This window comes from Xyrauchen texanus, chromosome 13 (genome assembly GCF_025860055.1).
Source record: "Xyrauchen texanus isolate HMW12.3.18 chromosome 13, RBS_HiC_50CHRs, whole genome shotgun sequence".
NCBI classification, from domain to species: domain Eukaryota; kingdom Metazoa; phylum Chordata; class Actinopteri; order Cypriniformes; family Catostomidae; genus Xyrauchen; species Xyrauchen texanus.
Genome location: NC_068288.1, coordinates 30663032 through 30689019, shown reverse-complemented (window position 1 = coordinate 30689019; position 25988 = coordinate 30663032). Strand labels below are relative to the sequence as shown.

The 25988-nt window shown below is 38.0% G+C and overlaps 1 protein-coding gene across 3 annotated transcripts in view; it reads right to left on the bottom strand.

Annotated features, from left to right (window-relative positions):
* The window catches only part of LOC127653606 (uncharacterized), a 32597-nt gene extending 7561 nt beyond the window's left edge, over positions 1-25036 (bottom strand). For 2 of the 3 annotated variants that reach the window (XM_052140337.1, XM_052140339.1), the window contains exons 1-7: positions 19224-19326; positions 8013-8111; positions 5563-6260; positions 3163-3205; positions 2952-3019; positions 1882-1979; positions 1712-1780 (exon numbers count right to left, since the gene is read on the bottom strand). In XM_052140337.1, the coding sequence (XP_051996297.1) occupies positions 1712-1780; positions 1882-1979; positions 2952-3019; positions 3163-3205; positions 5563-6260; positions 8013-8053 (1017 nt within the window). In that variant the 5' untranslated portion in view covers positions 8054-8111; positions 19224-19326. Of the gene's footprint in view, positions 1-1711; positions 1781-1881; positions 1980-2951; positions 3020-3162; positions 3206-5562; positions 6261-8012; positions 8112-19223; positions 19327-22678; positions 23389-23811; positions 23864-24933 lie in introns of those variants that run through there. The other variant, XM_052140338.1, reaches the window with a different exon arrangement.
* Positions 25037-25988: the final 952 nt, after the last annotated feature.

Below are 25988 nucleotides of genomic sequence, written 5' to 3'. Positions count from 1 at the left end.
CATAATTACATTCAAGATACATCTAAATCACGGAAAGATATCAGTAATATTGTGATGCTGTAGGTCTGTATGTTATTTTACCAAAAAAAGAGGTGAAAAAATGCAGGGGGCGAGGGAATATATAGGTGCACATACTATATAGTATCAGAAAATGTATATTTTATGTTGTATATTTAGTTTTACACCATTTTAACCACATTATACAAATTCCAATTAATATAACGTCATTAAATTGCATGTATAATAATGGCACAACTTGTCAGTGCTTGAAATGTAATGTCATAAACTAATTTTTCCCAAAATATTCACAGCGTTTGAACCAAAATTTTAGAATCTAGATGTAAATGTGTAGTGTGTCTGGCAATCTACAGCCATGGCCAAAAGTATTGGCAATGACATATATTTTGTGTTTCGCAAAGTTTTCTGCTTCAGTTGTTGTGGTGTTGATTCACATGGTTTCTAGATTATTGTGCAGCGTGATCAGATGCATTTTAAATAATTGCAAAAAGCTTAATTTGGCAAAAAAAAAAAAAAAAAAAAAAAAAGACACAAAATAACTAGCAAAATGACTGTTTGGGACGGTTTGGGACATCTGGAAAATCAATAGTCCAGAAAAGGTGAACACTACCATGAGTCCTGTGTCATGCCAACAGTGAAGCATCCTGAGACCCTCCAAGTGTGGGGTTGCTTTTCATCCAAGGGAGTGGGCTCCCTCACAATTCTTCCTAAAAACACTTCCATGAATAAATAATAGCATCAAAACGTCCTGCAAGAGCAACTCCTCCCAATGATCCAGAAGCAATTTGGTGATGATCCGTGCATTTTCCAGCATGGAGCACCATGTCACAAGGCAAGAGTAATAATGAAGAAATTTTGGATCTGTGGCCACTGGCCAGGCAACTCCCGAAGCTTAATCCCATAGAGAACCTGTGTTCAATCATCAAAAAGGCGAGTGGGCAAGCAGAAGCAAACAAATTTTGATCAACTCTTCAGATCAGCCCTAATAAGGCAAGAATGGATCGCCATCAGTCAGGATTTGGCCTAGAAGCTAATATCCAGCATGCCAGGGAGAATTGCAGAAGTTATGAAGAACAAGGGTCAACAATGTAAATATAGACTCTTTGCATACATTTAATGTTTTTGCCAATAAAAGCCTAAAAACTCATTAAATGCTTATTGTTTTCTAGTATACAATAGAAACATGTTAAAAAATAATCTACAAATACTGAAAGCAGCAAACTTTGCAAAACACAATGCGTCACTGCCAATATTTTTGGCCACGTGAGAATGTGTGTGATTGACAGACCCCGTCTCCGGATCAAACCCTTCACTGCAATCCCCAATATTCACGAGACTAAATCACTGCGATGAAATCAACCTTTATATAATTTGTATTTATTATTGCAAGTAGTATTAAAGGAAATATTAAGTGTAAACACTAAACATTCATACAGTCTTTACACCCCACCTCACTGCAGTGACACCTATTGTCTAGTCCCTTGTATATTTTTGCACCAGGGTGCAAATAGTCACTGAAAAATTCTGGACGAATTTCGTCCCTGGAGTATGTTAATACTGTAGGAATGCATTGCATTGATCTGAGTGAATATTCACTCATGTTTTGATTAGGCCTCGATTTTGTACCTGCCCACCCAAACCATATAAAGTAATGCACTGAAATATTAGCAAGCCAGAGTCAATCTCTTCTGACCTCACTGATGTATCTCTCCATGAAGTCAATCTTGCTTATGCTCTTGAACTGCTGCTCAAACAGGTCAATCTGAACAAGAATAAAAAGACCGAATATGATCTCTGACAAACCCCATATTTGGAGACACGCATGGCTGCAAGGCAATGTTTGACACAGGTTTCTTGTCTTACATGAGTGTAGAAGCCATTGTGTCTCAGTAGCGCAACGAAGTTGATGATCTCCTTGACATGTTTTTCACTGTCTGCTTCATAAGTGACAAACACCTTTCCTGCCACAATGAAAAGCAAAAGACAATATTTAAACAGTCTCCCAGAAAAGGTATAAATTAAAAGAAAAATACAAGTATGTCTGAAGTTTTAAAATATAGATACAGACTTTTAAAATCTATTCTATTAATGCTCCAATTCATATACTATTTTAAACATGTCCTTTAAACTTAATCGACTGACAATTTAGTGAACTTAAAAGGTGAGTAGGTGTCCTGAAAATCTAAAAACTAACAAGTCAGAATTGTTCCCTTAATGTAAACCATTTTGCACAGGTTTTGGAGAGAGGGCACGTTAACAAAATGATGGCAAAATCTCTTACTTGCTCGCAGCACCTCTAATCTATGCACAGCACCTTAAACACAAACATATGTATATACTGTTGTGCAGGGCTGGACTGGTAATCTGGCATATCGGGCATTTTCACGGTGGGCTGACACCATCGTGAGAACAGAGCGGGCCGGCCGCAAAATATTCCGAATTGGTCTTAAGCTAAAATGTGCCGCTGCGATATGCAGAAAAGGACATCCCATGTAAAATCCTAGGCTGATTTCTCTTCCCAGTCCAGCCCTGCTGTTGTGTGTGGATTTGGGAGGTTTTTTCTCACAAAACAAATTCCTTATTGAAGTTGCTCCCAGACCCATGCAATCAAGTGAAGTTACGTGTGCACTGCTTCATTGAAACCAATCATAGATCCCATATTGGGATTTGTACTCAATTAAAGATGAACAGAAACCTTTAGCTTGCAAAACAACATGCTTCAGTTCTATAGGTCAAGTCATAGCATGAAACCTTTTCCTTTATTTACATATACTTACGATTTACTCCTTTGATAAAGACTGAATAATGAGGGGACTCAAAAAAAAAGCACACACACAACAACATGTTAACATGAGCTGCACTTTATTATTTATTAAAGTCCCACTCAAATTCCACAATCTTTCAGTGTTGCTCAACTATATGTCTATACTTACTCTGCTCCAGGGACAGAGGGGCTGTGCTTTGGGTTAGTTTTGCTCGAGTGTAAAGAGAAGTGTGGCCGCTGTGAGAGATAGGAGTATTGAGTAAAAATCAGAAAATTAAAAGTTTATATCTGTGAAAAGCAATAACCTGCTAATTATCCTCAGAGACGAAGACTTGTTCCACATATTGCACTGTAAACACTGAAGCACTATTGTACATTACCTCAGAGTGAACTCGGAGGCTGATTTTCTGCTGTTTTCAGGGCCTGTTGGAGATGGAACGATTGAGATATTAAGCTATGTGCATACTAAGGACAGAAGGGGCAAAAATGCCACCGAATGTCACCAATATACACCTGAAATTCAAAATAAAAAAATAAATAAATAAAATAAAAAAAGCAGCTGTAATGAATTTTATTTCATTTGTAACATCTGGAATAGTTCTATTCTAGGCTTTGTTATACATATCACATTTAATACAAGTTGATTCTGATTTAATTTTATGTATAAGATGTAAAAAAGTAATACTAATACATAGGAACACTATGGTCCTAATAAAGTGCCAGATGTGGTCTAACGATCAAATAAACCAAATATATCAAAACTAAAATCACTGGGGGCCTAGGTAGCTTAGAGGTAAAGACGCTGTCTACCACCCCTGGAGTTATCCCAGGGTGTGCTGAGTGACTCCAGCCGAGTCTACTAACCAAAAATTGGCCCGGTTGCTAGGGAGGGTACAGTCACACGGGATAACCTCCTTGCTATATTGTGGTTCGCTCTCGGTGGAGGCGCGTGGCGAGTTGTACGTGGATGCCGTAGTGGATTCCGTGATGGATGGCGTGAAGCCTCCACACACACTATATTGTTCACGCTATATCTCTGCTAATTATTTAATAAATTAATTTTATACCAATGGATTTGCATTGAATATAAGGTTGATGCATAGTTATTTACCCATTTTATGGTTGATGAAATCTAGCATCAATCTTAAAGCTGATTGGCCCATTTGAATTAAAATTCTTAGATGATGCATAGCTTTGATGCTTCCCATGTAGACAAACTGAAGATGTTGTGTTGCAATGCGTCATTGATTTCCAGGTCTGGGAATGGATCCGGAGGCCTGGGGGGCAGCTTCAGGGCTGGGAATGGATCTGGAGGCCTGGGAGGCAGCCACAGGGGCAGAGACCGGGGAACGACCTCCGCGGTCGTGAGCATGGGCAGAGACCAGGGAACGACCTCCGCGGTCGTGAGCATGGGCAGAGACCAGGGAACGACCTCCGCGGTCGTGAGCATGGGCAGAGACAAGGGAACGACCTCCGCGGTCGTGAGCATGGGCAGAGACCAGGGAACGACCTCCGCGGTCGTGAGCATGGGCAGAGACCAGGGAACGACCTCTGCGGTCGTGAGCATGTCCTTTTCCTTCTCTTCCTTTTTCAGCCAGCAGGGAGTGTGGTTACGGGGATAGTAGAGGCTACAGGCACGTTAACCAGCTTGTTAACTGTGGCAGGCTACGGGCACACAGGCTGTTGCTCCGGGTTTCCACCATAATTCACAGCATGTGGGGGAAATGCAACTTCCGTGGACACTACCTCTGACTGCAGCAGTGAATCGACCAACGGAATCTGGAGAGGATGACGCTTCAGTAGAACAAACACTGGAGTGGAACACACAATAAATCTTAACAATAGTAAATCGCTGGAGTGGAAACAAACAATAGAGCTTAACATCAAAACTAAACGCAATACTTCAGTATCTCAACGTAACACTTCAAGGACTGACAAATGATGAACACATCTATGCATATACTGTACACAGGGAAAATAATGAGGGAATTGAAGGCAGGTGCGGATGATGAACCAATGGAAATGATAAGGGCAGTGAACTCTGGGAAACGTAGTGCAGGGGAAAGCTTCAAAATAAGAGTCCTTGAAGAAAATGAGGGAGACACGCTGTGACACAAGGAGACTGCGGATGTCAAGATTTATAGTGAAAAAAGTGTTACCTTTTGGTCTGTTTTTCACCTAAAACCGATCATATTGCTTTAGAAGACATGGATTAGACCACTTGAGTGTTATGGATTACATTTATAAGTCTTATCTGCCTTTAGTCTTTTTTGGAGCTTGAAAGTTTTGGACCCCATTGATTTGCTTTGTATGGAACAACACACATTGTAATAAAATCTTAGTTTGTGTTACAGAGAAGAAAGAAAGTCATACAAGTTTGAGATGGCATTAGGGTAAGTTAAGGATTAGAGAACGTAATGTTTGGGTGAACTATCCCTTTAATTTTAGATTATATTATTTGTAGATTAAACTTCTATTACCAAGACGTGTCTGTGGAAAGTGGTTACCCAATTTTCCAACGTAATTGCAATGTTAGCAATTTAGTCTTGTTTTTACAAGTTGGTTCAATTTGCCATGGGGGTAAGACTAAACCCTGATAATGAACTCATCACATAGGACCTTTTAAAAACAATAGGCTTATAAATGTTTACATTATACACCCAGGTGTTTACATTGTTGCTTGACTCATTGCACAATTTGAAATGTTACAGGTAAAAGAAAGATACAGACTCACTCAATCACTCGTGTTAGACAAGGAATCAGAAAGCATCTAGACTTACATAAAGGCCAATAGGGCATGTGATAATGTGGTCTGGGACGAGAGCCCTGATCAACTTGATAAACATCCAGAGGGTAGTGACTACAGCAGGGTGGCCCTCGGGATGGGCAGGGGTGCAGGGGCTTGTAGTAGCTGTGAGGGGCGAATGAAGTAGGGATAGAGTGCAGTGACTGGGGCAGTTCTAGACTTGCCTCGCCCAGACTAAGACTGTCTGGAGAGTTAGTGTCACAGCCAGAGTAGCATGAATCACCAGGGTAACTACAGTAATTCCCAGACACCAAGCAAGAGGGTAGACTGCCACTTGGGTATTCCACCGAGCTACTGCCCACTGAACTCGAGCAGAGCAAGTCACCGTTGTGTGGCTCCAGGGTGCTCAAACATACTTCAGTCTGACTGGGAAAGGGCGTCTGGGGATTGAAGCCTGAAGGCAGACCTAATGGGGGCTGGTAACTGCTGTAATTAGACTGAGTGTGTCTGTAGTTGGTGTTGCAGATCCTGCCTCTGCAGATATTTGTGAAATAAGCCTTTGCACTATGGGCGGATTTATTCTCGGGTATACAAGTGTCAGCATGAAAGAGTTTGGAATCAGTGTCCGAGTCACAGTTAGAGTCCTCAGTAAAGGTTTTATTCATTGTCTCGTCGTTCTCTTCTGGAAGGTTGAAGGACTGGAAACTGTAATGGCCATATGGGGAACGGTGTCTAGATATTGAGAAAGAACAAGTAACAAGTTTAAGAACTCCTATACTAGTATGACAGTATAGGAATAAGTCAAACAAAATTAAGAGGTCTGAAGATCTCCATTTATCTGACAGCTATTATGGTTAATAAAAACTAAAACAATAAGAAAACATCTTTGGTAAATGAAATACAGGAATATACAATAACCGAAAGAGCTTAAACTAAAATTCATTTTCATGACTAATACTAACTAAAAGTAAAAATACAAAAAACTAAAACCAATACTAACAGCCATAGAGAAAAACTAATGAAAACTAAATTGAAAGGGAAAAAATATATAATGAGAATAGAGTACAAACATACTTAATGAAAAACTGTTTTAAAAACTTTTTTCTCAAACATTTATTAAAACATGAAAATGTTGTTCTTATGACCTTGCTTTTGAAAATGTATTGTAGGAGCTTAAATACTGGTAACCGAATATCTGAAGAAGATTAATTGAACCATAACGTTGCGGTTTAAATAAACATTACGCAATTCACAAGCAATGGCCATGTGCCAAATGTCTATTGACTGTTTCGCATGCACCTGCCTGCAACCACCAGGTGTGCAAAGGATGTTTATTTTTCTAAAGTGTCTGCAAATGCAAACCGTTGTTTGTACACAATAAATATGTAAAGATCATTAAAAATTTTTATTTAAAACATTAATACATGTTTTAAATGAAATAAGAATGATAATCTGAGCCTCTCTGACATAAACAAAAGCAATTCAAAGATATTTAAAAAGGTCTAATTTTATGTATATCAAATTCACAAATAATATAACAATTAATGCACAACACTGTTTCATGGTTAATGAGAAATATTAGGCTTGTTTGAGATGCAAAATGCCTCGCCTTGAAAGTAGACACGAGTAGACGGCTGCAGTCTGGGGAGGAGTGAAATCCTTCCTTGGAAAATTCTCACATCTAGTAGTGATCAGACACCTTCGAGATCAAAAGGCAGATATCGCGGGATTCACGTTGATGTGCTGTTGCCGATAAAGTGGATATAATTTAATTTGTTGCTTTAAAAGGTGCAATCAGAAATTCTAATCCAATACACTCTGTCTCAAATTTTGCAAATATCTCCACACAGTCAGTTAGCTAGCTGCCCGTTCAGTGGGTGGGCTGAAAAAAAAATAAAAATCTAGTATTTGTACACAGCCCTGGCACTGTAAATGGGACAAAAACAAATTGGATCAGACCAATCCACACAACACTACTCCAGCCAGTCAGCAACAGAGGGTGGTTCTTGCACGTGCGCAGGATGGGGCAGAGATAAAAATCCCATACAGAGATCGAACTGTCATCTCTTATATTATATAAGAATATTCAAATATACTTTATACAAATAAAACATGATATTAGAGCTAAAAAGAAAAATCTACAATTTCTTAGAAAAGAACAACATCACGGTTGTTTAATCCAATAAGCATTTAGCTGTGCCGTCAGCAAGTGTTTTCCCAACATGGTTGCAGTTTCTGACTGCTACAAATGCACGTGCCACGCTCAAGACTTATTTGGCATATATTACAATGACATCACAGCAAGTCGGACAGATTTCTAACCGGCATGCACCTGCTGCTGATCAACGGTGATCGGTTCACAGAAATTGCTCCTCTCAAACGAGCCCATTTACAATTTCTCAATTCACCAGATACTGGAAGTTAAGGCAAAATGATAATTTTAGAGTGTGCATATAGAATAATAAACCAAGTAGTACATTTTACCTGTATGCAGCAGATTGTGAGCAGTGCACAAAAGGCATCATATTTATGCCGAATACAAAAGAGCTGCAGCCATTTCAGATGTCCAGTCAGCACACAAACCTGCAAGAAATAATCAATAAGAAATACAACTTTATGTAATAGTTTGGCATTTTCCATGAACAGGGTACAAAAAGGATATAATAAAAATAATAATTTAACAAATAATCAGTGAAAAGAGGTGCTTAACCTCTACATGTCTAAACTTAATTTATGAGCTGTTATTTTATATACATTTTCTCTAAGGTTTGCAATTTAGTAGTTTAAAACATTCTTTGCAATATATGTTAAATAAACTTCAAAATTTTTATCTTTTATATATATATATATATATATATATATATATATATATTAGACATTTTGTATTTAAAAATGTAATTATAAATATATTTATACAGAGATTATTTAGCAGAGACATCTATTAAAATGAATAGTGGAAATTAGAACACTCAATCAAGGAGCTCTGAGTGCCCAATGGTCAACGGATGGAAGAAAGTCCCACCTTACAGTTAAAAGAGCCAATCACCTTTTAGATACAGACATGACCTGTCAATCAACTCTAGAACACGGATGCGCATTAGCCCTAGCCATATTTTTAAACAACACAATGACTTGTTGAACAATTACAAATTATTGAACAACTACATTTGATGTATTTTCTTATTAAAACGTACAACTTCACATTCTAAACAATTATAGTTTTAAGCATTGTATTGGTAGTTAGTTAACATGCTAACTAACTCCTCATTAATAGTAGGTACAAGCTAATAACAAGGTAGATCATACAGTATATGCCATCTTATTGAACAATTGCAGCTAGCAACTTAACTCAAATACGATGTGTGTGCTAGGCACCCCTCTCCAGCTCTTTCCAGTCTGTTGTGCTGTTTGACTGGCTAGCTGCTTAATGGTTTCCTCCAGATATTGGCACTGCTCTCCACTCCTTGTGTATATAAATATGTTGAATCATGGATTGCAAGGAAATCCTCTTCATCTTCAATGCCCAACTGCATTGTTACTGAGCTGGAACCAGCAGAAGAGGATTGAGTGGCTTAAAGCTGCATGCCGCTGTGGTTACAAAATGCTGCAGAACTTCACTTGGTAGTTTATGCTGGTAACGGGTATCGTCAGCCAGCTTCGGTCCATACCGCACCGGGAGTATGGAGATGAGTGTGCGGTGACATTCTATTTAAGTTGCAGTTAACTTTCACTTGACCACACTCATTTGGCTGAACAGCCATTCAACCTCCGCATTTGAGTGTGGCAAGGAGAGGGCAGTGAGTGCAGCTTTGCTGCAAATGGATTTGATCCGGAAGAGTCGGTGTAGTTATTCACTTCACTCCCAAACTCGACTGTATTTTCAGTTGAGTCCCACCTAAACAGATGGATGTTTCTCCATTGGGAAACAAGTTTGTCAAATGTTTGGGGCTGGTACACCAGTTGCTCAGCTACTTTAATAATTTTAGAGGTGCCTTAAATTGTGTATTAGCATTTCCTTAACACTGAACAAGGCCATGTTTTGCAAGGCTTCTAGGTTGTCTTGGAGCCTTGCTTGCAGCTCCTTGCTTAAAGCAACAATGTAGTTGATCCACCATCTCCAAATTAACTTACCGTCCTCTGGTGCAAGACTGAGTTGGTACACAGTGTTCTCAAAGTTACCTGAAGTATGGAGATGGACAGAGATGTCCATCAAATGGCATCCTTCAGGACATCAATGTTTGCTATAGGGTTGACTACTCTGTAGCAAACTGATGTCAAGTGGTGTTCCAGCTTTACAGGATCTGTATGCTCTCCCTCAAATGACTTCACTGCAACTTGTACGTTGGACAGGATTGATTTCAAGAATGTGAGGTAGATATAGTTGGTCTTGTCCATGGAGTACATGGCGTGGAGCACATCCGCAATGTAGCAATGCTCACTGGCCTTATTCAACTCAAAGTGGAGACTCAATATACAAGTTACCGCAGGCTCAATCAATAGCAAACTTTTGGCACACACTTTGGTAATATGCAGGGGTTTTTGGCCACAATATTAATGGTGGCATACACTGCTTTGTACACCTCCCATCATTTTTTGCAAATTAAAAACCAGTTGTAGGTTTAAGTACTCAACACTCCTAGGGATGGTTTCTTTGGATACTGCATTGACAGCCAATTGTAAAGAATGGCACACAGAGGATGAGCACCAAATTGGGCAATGCACATTATTTCCATAATATCTTGTGCACCACAGTCATAACGGATGCATTCAGTGCCTATACCCGATTCTCTTTTTTTAAGGTTACATTTCAAGAAACTGAACTACTACCTTTGCTATTGATCTGACAACATCCCCCTCCAATCCAACCAACCCGAGAACTGTGGACACAAGTGTTCTTTTTTAGCACTGAAACACCGAATCACCATGCCCAGGTATTGAGACATTGACATCAGTGGACTCATCCAAAAGGAGACTGAACTTATCTTCCCCCACATCTGATGTTACCCTTTTCAGAAAATAAGGAGCCAGTAGTCCCCTAATAATTTGTGCACTTGGTGCGGTGCATTTTGAAGTTTGTTGCTGCCACAGAATCTGAAAAGGCAGCTTTGCAAGCCATAAATAAATGGTAACATGCTAGCAGCGAACAATGCTCCGCAATGGCCATTGCCATAGTAGCTTCTGCGCTTTTGCAGTTATCCACTTTCTTAACCAACTGTGGTAATGTAGACTGCATTGCGGGGTTGTATGGTTTTGACTTATTTATATGCTTTGCTTTGGCACAATATTTTTTTATGTCATACATTTTTGCAAGCATATCTGATTTGCAGTACGCACAGTATGCCCGAAAATCATCCCCAATTACTGGCTTAAGCCACCCTTTAAATTCAGGTAGACTTCTCTTTAAAATTTTGATTGAGACATGTTGATTGATGTTGTAAGTTCTGTTCTAGTCATTCTAGGGAAAATGCATGCATTTTTTGTGGCAGTGTTTGAGTCACTTTTCAACTGTTGCTAGAAGTTCAATTTTTTTTTTTTTTACAAATATAACTAAATTTGTTGCTAGGTGCGTTTTGAAGAAAAAAAAAATTTAAGTTGCCAGGGTAGTCTGAAAAGTTGCTAATTCTAGCAATAAAACCGCTAAATTGGCATTACTCTCCTCCTGCGAGCATTCCAAGATTGCCGACAGTGTACTGACTTGCTAGAAAGAGGTTTCCTGCATCCGAATATCCATAATTCTCTACTATATATTATGCCAAAAACAATATGCCAATGGAGGAGTATATCCGAATCCACAGTATTCACGAAGCAGTAAGCGATTAGTACCTGGGTGGCAAACTATTTCCGTCAACTGGACACCTAACGATCCCATAATCCCTCAGGAGCTGAGGCGACATCATCTTCAAAATGCTGGGTTTAAAAGAAAGGCAGTGAATCAGGAGTCAGACGGCTCTTCTCAACTGTAAGTTTACTTTACACCAAGTGTTTTTCCACACACACATTTTTGTTTTACATATGTGTCTGAGAGTGCAAAGCAACAATAAATGTTTAAAACGGTCCAAATTTGTGAAGAGATATTGAATGTCTCAGAATTTATTTTAATTAAATATTACCTTATTGTTTCCAAGAATCAGAGACTCCAGTTATTAAACCGAATTAAAAACACCAAGAACACTCTAAGAACTAAACATAAACCAGTCTGATGTAAGGGATTATGCAGGGCTAGGTGTGCGTCAAGTCTCTGATTCTTGGAAACGATAAGGTAATATTTAATTAAAATAAATTCTGAGACATTATTGTTGCTATCCACTCTCAAAGAAATTATATGTAAACCAAAAACGTGGGTGGAAAAAATACTTTGTGTAAAGTGGCGTCACTTCATAGACTTCAATGTAATCAGCGGTGCTGACGGAAGTCATGTAAAAGCCCATTTACATAAAAATCACTAACTTTTACACATTAATCGTAGCTCTTCCACCCTTTTCTCTCCTTGATGAACAAGAAAGAAAGATGCCGAAGTGAACGAACATGCCCCTCTCATTCAGACGGTCGGCAGTACATGTACCAGGTCATTCAGCTCGTTTACAGTGCCTTTTCTTTAGAGTTCAAGATCCATTCCTGTCAGACACAGATTCACTGTGCATGAGCTGCTGTAGCCAAGCATGCGACTGGCCGTAGCTGTAACCACTCAAGCGATCTGCCTCAGTAGGACTGCGGTTGCCAAGCATGCGATTGACTACTGCTGTAGTCAAGCGGGAATCTGACTCCCGATTATCTTTTATTTATGCATTTATTTACTTTGTGGAATTTGATAATTTTCAAAGCCACACCTGACAATCTTTCACAGCACAAAGATCGGTTGGGTTAACACACATACAGTGGGTACGGATAGTATTCAGACCCCCTTAAATTTTTCACTCTTTGTTATATTGCAGCCATTTGCTAAAATCATTTAAGTAAATTTTTTTTTCCTCATTATTGTACACACAGCACACCATATTGACAGAAAAACACAGAATTGTTGACATTTTTGCACATTAAAAAAGAAAAACTGAAATATCACATGGTCCTAAGTATTCAGACCCTTTGTTCAGTATTTAGTAGAAGCACCCTTTTGATCTAATACAGCCATGAATGTTTTTGGGAAAGATGCAACAAGTTTTTCACATCTGGATTTGGGTATCCTCTGCCATTCCTCCTTGCAGATCCTCTCCAGTTCTGTCAGGTTGGATGGTAAACGTTGGTGGACAGCCATTTTCAGGTCTCTCCAGAGATGCTCAATTGGGTTTAAGTCAGGGCTCTGGCTGAGCCATTCAAGAACAGTCACGGAGTTGTTGTGAAGCCACTCCATTATTTTAGCGGTATGCTTAGGGTCATTGTCTTGTTGGAAGGTGAACCTTCGGCCCAGTCTGAGGTCCAGAGCACTCTGGAGAAGGTTTTAGTCCAGGATATCCCTGTACTTGGCCACATTCATCTTTCCCTCGATTGCAACCAGTCGTCCTGTCCCTGCAGCTGAAAAACACCCCCACAGCATGATGCTGCCACCACCATGCTTCACTGTTGAGACTGTATTGGACAGGTGATGAGCAGTGCCTGGTTTTCTCCACACATACCGCTTAGAATTAAGGCCAAAAGTTCTATCTTGGTCTCATCAGACCAGAGAATCTTATTTATCACCATCTTGGAGTCCTTCAGGTGTTTTTAGCAAACTCCATGCGGGCTTTCATGTGTCTTGCACTGAGGAGAGGCTTCCGTCGGGCCACTCTGCCATAAAGCCCTGACTGGTGGATGGCTGCAGTGATGGTTGACTTACTACAACTTTCTCCCATCTCCCGACTGCATCTCTGGAGCTCAGCCACAGTGATCTTTGGGTTCTTCTTTACCTCTCTCACAAAGGCTCTTCTCCCCCGATAGCTCAGTTTGGCCGGACGGCCAGCTCTAGGAAGGGTTCTGGTCGTCCCAAACGTCTTCCATTTAAGGATTATGGAGGCCACTGTGCTCTTATGAACCTTAAGGGCAGCAGACATTTTTTTTGTAACCTTGGCCAGATCTGTGCCTTGCCACAATTCGGTCTCTGAGCTCTTCAGGCAGTTCCTTTGACCTCATGATACTCATTTGCTCTGACATGCACTGTGAGCTGTAAGGTCTTATATAGACAGGTGTGTGGCTTTCCTAATCAAGTCCAATCAGTATAATCAAACACAGCTGGACTCAATTGAAGGTGTAGAACCAGCTCAAGGATGATCAGAAGAAATGGACAGCACCTGAGTTAAATATATGAGTATCACAGCAAAGGGACTGAATACTTAGGACCATGTGATATCAGTTTTTCTTTTTTAATAAATGTGCAAAAATGTCAACAATTCTGTGTTTTTCTGTCAATATGGGGTGTGTGTGTACAATAATGAGGAAAAAAATGAACTTAAATGATTTTAGCAAATGGCTGCAATATAACAAAGAGTGAAAAATTTAAGGGGGTCTGAATACTTTCCGTACCCACTGTACATATACTTCTACCCATCAGGTAGAAAGGTTTTCAAATGATATTACTTCATGAGATGGGGTGTTACAATTTTAGTCATTAGTCAAATTGCTGACTTCAGTCTACAAGGTCAATTTTTTTGATTATTTTGAACTAAAAAAGGAGGATTGGGGTTCTGTACATAGGACAACATTTAATACATTACAACTAGCTAATTTTCATGGTAGGTTCTTTTTATGCAAGATAATATTTTCTAAGGCATCAAATAGTTGCCTAAAAACACGAGATTTGTGTCTAATGCTTTAAGAAATGTAATGGGACAAAATGTACCATATTTGTGGAACATGCAATTGTATACTTTGTCCCTTGATCAAAAGCATTTAACACTAGCACTGAACATCATATTAAAGCACATAGGAAAAGGTAGTCTTGACTGATGACGGCCCAGTTGAAAATGGTGACGTTTGAGAAAACCAACATCCTCAACTACTGAAACCCAGGAACCCACAATAGTGCTAAGGGGATTTTCTTTATCTCTAACAATCTGCTTACTTACTGTATGAAATATCAGTGCAGTTCACTGTGGAAAAACCTCAGTACTGCAGTGGAAACGATAATGACACATTATAGAAAGTCACAAGTAATGCCATCAATCTCAAGAGCAAGGCAGAGAGCACATGGACTGACTTTCATAACCAGAATATTAAACTCAAAAAGCTCAAAACAGAAGTGCAGCATTCACTAAGGATTAACTACATCACTTCTTTATAAACTATGCAAATTGTCGTTTGAACTCTTCTCAAGTGGACACTGGCTAAGCTGACTCCATTTAAAACATTTTGTCAAAAGTTCTAAACAAGTAACTTGGATGAGCCATGTCAAATAATAATAAATGTGCAGCACTTTTGCAATAAATCACCATGTCATTGAGAAAATATGGATCCTGTAATTACAACATGTATGGATCCTTACAACAATTTACAACGGTAACCATAAATTACATAATATTAACCACATTGTTACTACTGTTATGGTAAAATCATTCAAATGAACAGAATCTCATTTAAACAGTGCAAGACGTTTTCTGTCTTTTTATATTTATTTATTTATTTATTTATATGATGACAGCAGTGACTTATTCAAAGATAAGTTTTATTGCAGTAATAGTTTGGTGGAAACTGTGGCTACTGTACATGGCAAATTTTCTTATGGGTATGGCAAAGATATTGTACAAGCATGCCATTATTATTTTCTTAGCTGCATAGATGATTCAGACAGAGGGAAGAAATTGACTGGAAAAATAAGAGCATACTGTCAATAAAAGAATAGTTTACCCAAAAATAAAAATGCTCTCATCATTTTCTTAACCTAATTCCATCCCAGATGTTTATTAATTTCTTTCTTCAGCAGAACACAAAAAAAGACTTTTAGGAAAATGTCTCCGCTCTGTAGGTCCATACAATGCAAGTGAATGGTGGCCAAACCTTTGAAGGACCAAAGAGCACATAAATAAGCATAAAGTAATCCTTACAACTCCAGTGGTTTAATTCATGTCTTCTGAAGCGATCTAATGGACTTTGTGCGAACAGGCCAAAATAAATCTCCTTTTTCACTGTACATCTTGCCATAATATTATTTAGCCGCAATCATGATTTCAAGCTTGATTAGACTTCCTAGCACTTGACACATGTGCAGATCGCTAGATGGTGCTAGGAAGTGTAATTGAGCTTGAAATCATTATCGCCAAGGAGACTGCTAATGTCAAGGTTTATAGAGAACAAGTTGTTATATTTTGGTTGGTTCACACCCAAAATAGCCTGGATCACTTCAGAAGACATGGGTTAAACCACTGCTGTCTTATGGATTATTTTTATGCAGCCCTTGTGCTTTTGGCACATCAAAATGTTGGTCACATTCACTTGCATTGTGTACCCTTACAGAGCTGAGAGAATCTTAAATTTTTGGGTGAACTATTTCTTTAACCTCTTAACGACAGGTGGTTCAAAAATTACCAACTTGATTATTTATTAGCAAAACATTTTTGTTTAACGCATGTTTAAACTGTGAAATGTTAAACTAATATTGACATCCAATATATCATTGGAAAGATCTGGGTCTCAAGATTTGATATGTTAAAGCAATTTGGATGATCGCAAAGTTACAATAATAAGATTTTATTAAAGGTGTCGAGTGAAAATCAAAACATGGAAAATGAAACTGGAAGTTCTGACCTTTATTGTCTTCCAGCCAAACACAAATGAGAACAATTCTCCAAACCAGTTTTTCCCAACTTTTTTCTGCCACAGCACACTTTTTACAAAAATTCTACGACACACCACTATCCCACATAGACGAACCATCGTCAATATTTTTCCTTTTCAAGAACTTGTCCAAGTTTTCTGTCAGTCTTGGTAGCGTGTTTACTTAATGTTTGAAATTTGTCTATGCAAAAAAATTAAAAAACAAATTACACATACAGTGCTTGCATTAGACTCTCATTTTCCGTCATTTTGACGGACAGGGTCATAAAATTGTCATAATCTATTATTACCCGTCATTTTAATTTTCATATTTTAATGATAATAAGACATTTAATAGCTTTTATTTTCGTTCACATTTTCATTTTTTGGAAACTTTCTCTGAAAGTTGGGGAGTTTAGATCTTTGAAATTCGTAGTTTTTTTTCCATGCATTTATTTATTTTGTGTAATTTTATTTGATTGCAGTGAGAATTTTCTAGTTTAAAGCATTAAGGAGGATGTCAAGTCGAACCTCTCAAACAGTAGGCAGCCCTGACATGGCAAACAGCACTGAGGAGGAAAAGAGAAACACTGTACTATGTGCAAATTCTTTTTGTTTTTTTCCCCCATTATACATCACCTTTACAAAATTGTTTCACAATATGACATGAGTAAAAGTAACTGTTATATTTTCACAAAATGTTATAGTTTCATATGAAATAATCTAAGAAGGTAGAATCTATTATACCTCACTTTATATCAACAGTGGCAGTTTAAAGTTTCAAGATGCGTTTCAGCTAGTACTTATTTTTTTCATAAATACTATAATTTGTTATTATTACTATTATTTAAGACTAGCTACATTGACCTAACCATGGTAATGATAAGCATTTCCTCCTGTGTAATATGTATGTTCTGTTTGAATAAAACATTTATACATTTATTGATAAAATTTGGAAAAATATGGGATAATAACGGGCTTCCTGTTGCTTTTGTTGTTGACGTCAACAAAACAAATGTTGTCACTTGATGCAAGTTCTTGTACTTGAAAACCGTGAACAAAACTATGAAATATAAAAGGAAATGCAACCTAGGATACATTAAATACAGGTTTTGGTTTTCACCCCTTTAAGGGTCATTGTAACTGATAATAATAATAATAATTGTGTAATACCATATACTGTGATATTTTTTGAGACTATTATTGTACCATGAAACTCTCAAACCGTTTCAACCCTAGTTGTATATATCCCTGATGCGGATTTGCAAAGGTTCAAAGTAGAAAACTGTGGACTGTTCTGCATGGTGTACATTTTTTTCACAGATTTTTCTTTGCCATTCACCCAGGGCCTTTAGCCTCTGCCTCAAGCCAAGAGGCGCCATCCTCCTCTGCTTCAGTCATCATCAGTGAGGGCCTGGAGGAACCGTTCCTCCTGACTGTATTTTTTCAACAAACCCCCAGTTCAACTGCACATCCAGGGGGCTCTTGCATGTCATTCAAGACAAGAGGTTCCACCCTCCTCTGCTTCAGTTACCATCACAGAGGACCTGGAGGAACCGCTCCTCCAAACAAATTTTTTTTCATCAAACCCCGTTCAACTGCACATCCAGGGGGCTCTTGCATGTCATTCCAGCTCCCAATGCAAAATGAACAAAGCAGTGGGAAAAATTTGTCAATATGCTCCAGGCTTCATTGATGGTGATTGAAGCCGGGAAGACTGAGGCAGTGGCTTAAGACCCTGGTGAACAGCAGAGCAAAAGCTCTGAAAAATGACTGTCAATTTACATTTGAATGTTGAAAAAAATTAACAGTAGTGTCTTTATTGTAAGACAAAGTTTATTTCCATAGCAGCATTTCAAATTGTAATATTCTTTTCACATTGTTTACAAAATGCATAAATATATAATGGAATGCATTATAATATATTCCCAAATAATAATAAAAAATTGTCTCTTGATGTATATTTTGGTTTGTGTGATATTTTTTACATTGAAATATAAAAAACATTTCAACATTTGCCAATTACTACAAGTGGTCTATTGGCGCCTCCAAGTGGCCTTTTTTTAAATTCACTTACATAAATCATTAGGAACAAAGTGTTGGTCATATCGACATGTGGCTTTATATCAGATGTGTTTTTGGGGCACTACGCATAGTCTTGCATATCTAAAAAAATATTTTATAAATAGTATTTGCGGTCACTATTCCAAATATTCGATTAGCTCTATCAATTCGTTTTTTTTTATTCTACAATTATATATTTTTACTCTTGAATAAGAAATGTCTAAGTATGTACTTAATTCAAATTTGTGTTTGTAAACCAAAGGGTTCAAGAACTCGAAGAGTTTTACTTTGGGTAAGTCGTATTCAAGCTCGTGCACAAAAAAAAGGCCGGATGTTAAGGGTTCAAGTTTTTTTTGTTGTTGTTTTTTTTTTGTGGCAAATGTCCCAAACTAAAATATTTCAGTTATGTCCTACTCCTCTTAATATATTTTTAATGTATATGATTTCATATTAAAATCGATACGACTTAGAATTGTATTTAAATATCATTTGAAATCACCTAAATTCTAAATAGAGCAGTAGCTGTAAAACTCACATAGCAGCAGGGCTTCATGACTCAGGTAAACACTGCACCAATTCAAGAAACAAATTTTCTCACATTTTCGCAGTTGCACATTTATAGCCTACTCTTGGCGTACTACACAGGTAACGTGACACTTCCCAAAATCAAAAAAAAGACGGTCTAAATAAAGAAAACAAATGCCACACTAGTATTAAAACACTACTTTCGTGTACCTTCTCAAACATCACAGCGCAACGACTTGACTCTTATGAGTATTGGGTCTTAAATAAATTATATTCAACAATTTAGATACTTAAAACACAAGACAGTGACGGTCGATGGCAGCCTGTTCGCTGACGTGACAACCCACATAACATACATTGCACAAGCATTTTGAAACACGTACATACCAATCCCAGTCGATCACTAATATCAACGTAAAGAACCGCTGAATGTTGACAGAGAGCAGGAAGTGCTGCTGGGTATCGTGCAGTGGCAGAATGAATAACGGCTTGTACGGAAACTCAACTCATAGACACCTGGGTATATATATCACATACACTCCGCCTACAGGTACTTCCCAGAAACATCCTCGATATGCACTTGTTTATCAGCCTGATGTCCGAATGTCCGTATTTTTGAACAGATTCTTTTAAATGATTCGAATGAACCGTTTCACAAAGTTTGTAAATCACTCGGAGAATGACTGTGTTTTAGGAGTAGGCCTAAAACTTTGAGATTGGAACAAAATGTGATATATGGGAAAAATATATCAGGAATAATTAATATTAGGTTACAGTGAGGCACTGGACAATTTTCGGATGGTTTCAAGGCAGAAATGTGTAGCTTATAATTTTAAAGCACTTACATTAATTCTACTGTTAAAACTCGTGAATTATTTGAGCTGAAAATGTTTAAATCATTGCAGGAAAAATTCAATGGTGCAATCAAATGGTATCTAATATCCAATAGTAAAACTGGCTGTAAATTTACACAGAAAAGGTTAGTAAGCGATTTTATCAAACTAAGATAATGCTCACGCATATTGTTTACGTCCTGTGGCTATACTTTTGAAACAGTGATTTTAACGTTTACGGATTGGCTTCATTCACTTCCTCTGTAAGTGCCTCTCTGTAACCCAGTTTTTTATTTTGTTTTGGTTTTACCAAGAAAAGTAGAAACGAGTCGAAACTCATTTTTGGGGTAATCAACATGCATCAAATGCTGTTTATTGGGCTTATCTTGTATTGAACCCAGAACACTCAAAAGTAATTTTACCTGATTACTATCTAACATTTCAGGTAGATAGTGTGTAATGGTGGCTGTCCAAAATAAATTCAAAGAATGAATAACTGGAAACTTGAGTCAAATTGTTTGGGCGCCAGACAAGTTTTTACTTGTCAAAAAATAAATCAATTTCAGTTGCCTGACAAATATCTCATAAACAACCGATACACAAAATGAATGCTGTCCAATAACCACAATAGCACGTAGAATATGGACTTAAATGTACACTCACAAATTGAAGGTTTTCAGGTAAAAAAACAAGAAAACACGTTATTTTAAGAAAACATAGAAAAAGCGGTTACTCAATGTTCACTTTTCAAACAGCATGTATTTTTTTCTGTCTTTTTCCTCAAAATGACAGAAACAAACACTAATGAATACACAAACAGTACCAAGCAGATTGTGGCTTAAATTCAGTTCTGACTTTCGTTTGATTCACAATACGTTTGTGTGTGCGTGTGCGTGCATGTGTGTGTTGACTGCATGAAGTAGGCTACATAGCGGACCCACCACTGAACTTTCAGAGCCTGGAAAAATAAGTTTAGAGTCTTAGCGTGGGGTTAAAAGATGATGGACAATGCTAATATTTTTTAAATAATAGCAAATCTAGAAGAATATGGTGAGCCATGCACTCTAACAGTGTCTAAACAGAGTCACAGATGAGTGCTGAGTACACTTCTTTTGTTTGGCATCTCTAAAGATCTTCTTGAGGTACTCTTCCGAGTTGTTGGCTTTTTCTCTCTGCTGGGCAACTATGAGTGCCAGCTACAGAAACAGAAGGCATACATTTGTAAACTTATTTACTGGTTAAAGTTATTGACAGCAATATAATAAGAAACATGCTGCTTTACACCTTGTATACTTATATAGTCTCCTACAAAATCTAGTCTCATCAATAGGATTGATGACAAAACATTCCCAAGCTCTAAATCTGAAACACAATATTACCTTTTCATCACTCAGATCTGTTTTTGTGATGCCAAACCTGTATATCAATCATAGATAGAAGCAGTAATTGCTACAGGTACTGATATACTGCCATTTTCAACCAAAACAAACGTAGCCCTTGGAATTTATCTATATTGCTCCACCCTTAAACTTAAAACTTTAATATTTACAGTGGCTGATTAGTATTAAGGCTTGTGAGAGTTACTAGCATGTGTTGTGGCATGAATAAATTACATGGTTGCTGTTATAGGAATCTTTTTAAAACATCTTATGTGAATGAATCTTTATGTCACACCATGTCTTTAAATGCAAAATCTCCTCTCCTTTAACCTCGTGTGACCCCGCGTCCACATGCATGGACATTGTATTTTGGCTTCGCTATACGCAACACATAATTTCAATTAATTGAAACACACTGAATACTGTTAACAACACTCTTCACTATCATTTGAGGGTTAAACTTCTAACACACCGAGTCACTTGACAATGGCATGACGTCAAATTCCTTGAAGCGCTTCTATGGGCGCAGCACCAACAAAAGTGCCTCTGGTAAGAAACCTCTGCGTTTTTTAATTGAAACCTTGGTTGTAAAGAGTACTGTCTCTAGTTTCGTTTGATATGCCACTTTAAAAAATGCGTCCAGTTTCAAAAATATGTTAGTTATTTTGAATAACTTTCAACATGAACACATGTGTGGATCTTTTAGCTTCATTTTAATATAAATTGTTATTTTTATTTTGGTATCACTGCACATACGATTCTATCCATTAACATTAATAAATGCATCCCTACATATTTACTGTGCTTTTTTTACATTGAAGATCAATGGGTTCATCCAAAAGCTGAAAAAATATTGCTTTCAGAGGCTTTATATGGAGTTAGGATGAAAATAAGGTGCATTTCGAACTGTTCTGAGACAGACAGCTTCACAAGTAATTCACTATATAAAGTGGGAGCAAGGAAGTATCCTACAGCTTTGTATGCAGGCAAGTTCATTCACTCCTACCATCTGACCAAAAGTTCAGTTTCAGGCTCCAGATGATGTCTGGACCACTCAACAGAATTTGTCAGACATGGGACAATGGTAAAAGGTTCATAGATTCAGAATTTATAATGCTACATTTTTTTATATTTAACATGACTGGCTGTGATTGGATGATGCTGGCCATCACTTTGAATAATAATAATTTAATCAGTTTTATAGAAAATCAGCTGTGACTGTAATGTAAAAAAAAAAAAACATGAATAACCAACACACAACTTAGTCCCGCTGTCCACATATGTGGACATTAGTTCAGGTTTTCTGTGTCGCTAAATGAAAAATGTTTAGCAAGAAATCTGTACTTGCTGTGACAGGAGTTTGAGGCTGAATGATTCATTCAGCAATTAGAGAAGAAACAATTTGGCTACAGTAATGAGGACAACTACAGTTTTTTTTATGGCAAACATTTCACATAATGGTTTGGTGATAAATCAACACTGACAGTTTTATGTAAAGTCAGCTTACAAGCAACATAAAACAGAACATTGTGAGTTGAATTGAATTATACTGACGTCAGTGTGAAATACAGTTTTTTCAATGTTAGAGCATGAGTTAGACTCATCTACGCAAACTGGGAAGGTTGGTCACCTTTCATGTCACCAGTCAACTCGTACTGCTTCTTCACCTCATCTGATCTGATTTCAAGAGTGGCAAACAGTCTTCCTCCCCCCCAGTGTCCAGAATCATCTACACCAAACAAAAACACACATAAAGGACACACCATGCCAAATGAATGGGAAGTTAATAAGATAAATTCTGTTCTAAATTCATTTACTACCATTTACTCTCATGTTGTTCCAAACCTGTATGACTTTCTAATTTTAGTGGAATGTTAGCCTCGGTCACCATTTAATTTAATTGCATCTTTTTTTCCCATACAATGAAAGTGAACATCTCCTTTTGTGTTCCATGTTAGAACGTAATTTGTACATGTTTTGAACAAAATGAGTATTAGTACATCACACATTTCAATTTTTGTGTGAACTATCTGTAAGGGGGTTAAAAGGAAAGGAGGAGGTGAGAACCAGCTAGACAATATAAATAATATTTAATTAAATAAAAAGACATACACAAACACATACAGGGCAGCTGCCCATATCAGCCTCTGTGATACATTAGTCAATGAAACCTTCGCCAACTAAAGAATCTTAGCTCTTTCATTCACACTATATCTCTCTTTAATGCTGCACTCTTTCCCGGCATCCTCTAGCTCGGCTAATTGCTTCTCAAGTTAAAGGTCTTCTTGTCTTCTGCACTGGGGTCTTTAGAGTAGTCCTTCCCCTCAAAGTACATGTGGTCTGGAAGTAAAAAAAGGAATTTGTATAGTGCTTTTCACAATTAGAATGCAGAAATGTATGCTGTAATGTCTTAATGTCTTGTAATGTCTTAAAGTCCTTATTGAGCAGGTTCATTGGAAAACGTCAGTGAAAATCACGCCTTAATAATTTGTCTTTTGGCCCCCAGAGAGCAAGCCAGAGGCGACTCTGGCAAGGAACCCAAAACTCCATAATATGTTTGTTAATGGAGAAAAAACTTATGAGAAACCAGGCTCAGCTGGGGGAGCCAGTTACCCACTGGCTATACAGCATGAATATAAAAATATATTATGCACTAGCAGCAACATGCAGCACCATTAAATTATTATCTAATATTCAAATGTCAATTAAAGGTGCTGCAAGCGATTTCTTTTTGGAATACCATGCATAAAATGTCCATACTACCTGACAAATATCACTGAAATAAGCGTCTTGAGAAATCACTCCCGTCTCGACTCTGTAAACAGCATAAAAGTTTCAGGTGAGCAGCCCACCCTTAATTAGCCAATCAGAAAAGCTCTTAGCCTATTGATCATTTCTGCTGACATTTGCTGATCTTTGGAGGGCGTGATTGTGGAGAGAATGCTGTGATTGAAGGTACTGATGCGGTCCATCAGTTGGGTATCTATTTTCCCATACAATGAGAGTAAATGGTGACTGAGACTGTCATTCTGCCCAACATCACTTTTTGTATTCCACAGAAGAAAGAAAGATGAATTTATAACAACATGAGTGTTGTGGCGGAACAACCCACCCCTTCCTCTCGTTGTTGATGTCTGCCTCTTAGGGCCATCCTTCAGCCAAGCTCATAATGATAAGCCTGAGAGAGGAGAAGTGCCTCGTTTGAGCAATGGATTATGAGGCACACCTTATGTGAGTGGAGTCTCATCACCACTGCCATTAAAGCGCAGAGTGATTCTCCTCTGGAAGCCAGCTTCTATCTCCTTGTGTGCACACACTGCAGAAGGTATCTGGCTGAATTAGATACGCACCGCACCCACTCCCATGGAAACCCGGCGCGGGTTATATGAGTCACCAGAAAGTACAGCACGCTTCGAAGCGTGTCTTCCCCTCTTGCACCATGGACCACAGAGGAGAGCATGTTGTGGCCACCGGACCCTGCCCACATCCTGGACCATTCCTTTGGACACACCCATCCTTCACAAAGCCCTGTCTCACACTCCCCATCCTTTATAGAGCCCTATCTATCCATCCATCCATACTTCCTCTCCCACTTTCTTTTTATTCATCTCATTTTAGTACATTGTTCAAACATAATTGTTAAAACATATTAATAAAACAAGGAAATAACAACAGCACACACATTAGTCCAGCAACCAAGGACTGTAAGTGCGCAGCAATAAAAACATTTCACAAAAGACCAAATTAAACTAAACTGAGTGAACTATGACAAATGCGACTATAGCAAACAATTATAACCATTTGGATAAACTAAATGATGGGCTCCAAAAACAAACAAACTCACTTTTAAAACTAAATAGTAACATAAGAATTCCTGAGCAGTACCTTGTTTGGCCAATCCTGTGTGCTCAGGCAGCTGCTTGGAGGTCATTCTGTGGGTTTAAGTCACTGTCCACAAATATAACAGTATCTGCTGCAGTCAGGTTCATTCCAACCTCACCTAAACAAGATTGCGTGGCACCTTTGCTTAGAAAAGAGGTATCGCAGTAAATCTTACAGTAGCAGTGAGATTGAAATTACAATGTCAACACTTCTGAGAAATAACAGAAAAATGTCCATATAAAAATGTTTGTGACGTAAGTCTCTCTACATCAAAAAGGATGTACTATTTGGCTTTCGGTTTTTGCACCACCATCTCAGACAAAGGCACAGTTCTCATGCGTGTCCTCAATATTTCTGCATCTCTGGTTAGAGTTAACTTTTGGTTTTCAGATACTTGGATCGGTCTCAAAAGAAGCAAATAAGGTTTGTATCAACCATGTTTGATATGGCAACCTGCTACACTAAAACATCATGTAAATAAATGTGTACCATTTCATTATATCTCTGTACATTATATTATATCACTGCACTTGCAAAGATCAGTTATTACCTATAAAAATGTGTCACTTTTCAAGATTTGATTCATTTCCATGAATTTCCAGCCTTGGAAATCACAATATAAAAATTTCCAGGTTTTTCTTGGCCTTGGAAATCAGTATATAGTGTGATAGTGGCATCGGAACATCAGACTGGCAAACTCTCCAGACTGTAAACTCACCAGCTTTGGTGCTCAAATTTTTGATAGCTAGGTTACGTTCCTCTCTGTGGACTGAGCCATCCAGTTGCTCGTAACTGTAACCTACAGAAGTGAAAGAACCAATTAAAGCTGGCAGTTACAGGGTCGGTAGCACAGCATTGCACACGCAGCAGCAAACACAGGATGTGATACTGAACCCACATCAACTGCTCTAGATTAGAGGACTAGATTACTAGAAAATTATATAGTGTACAGTTACATAAATGTTCCAAATTGAGAAGAGAAAAACTCTATTTTAGACTACAAATGAATACAATCTCCTTTTAAAATCTAGGTCTTGCACAAACACATTTTCTCACGA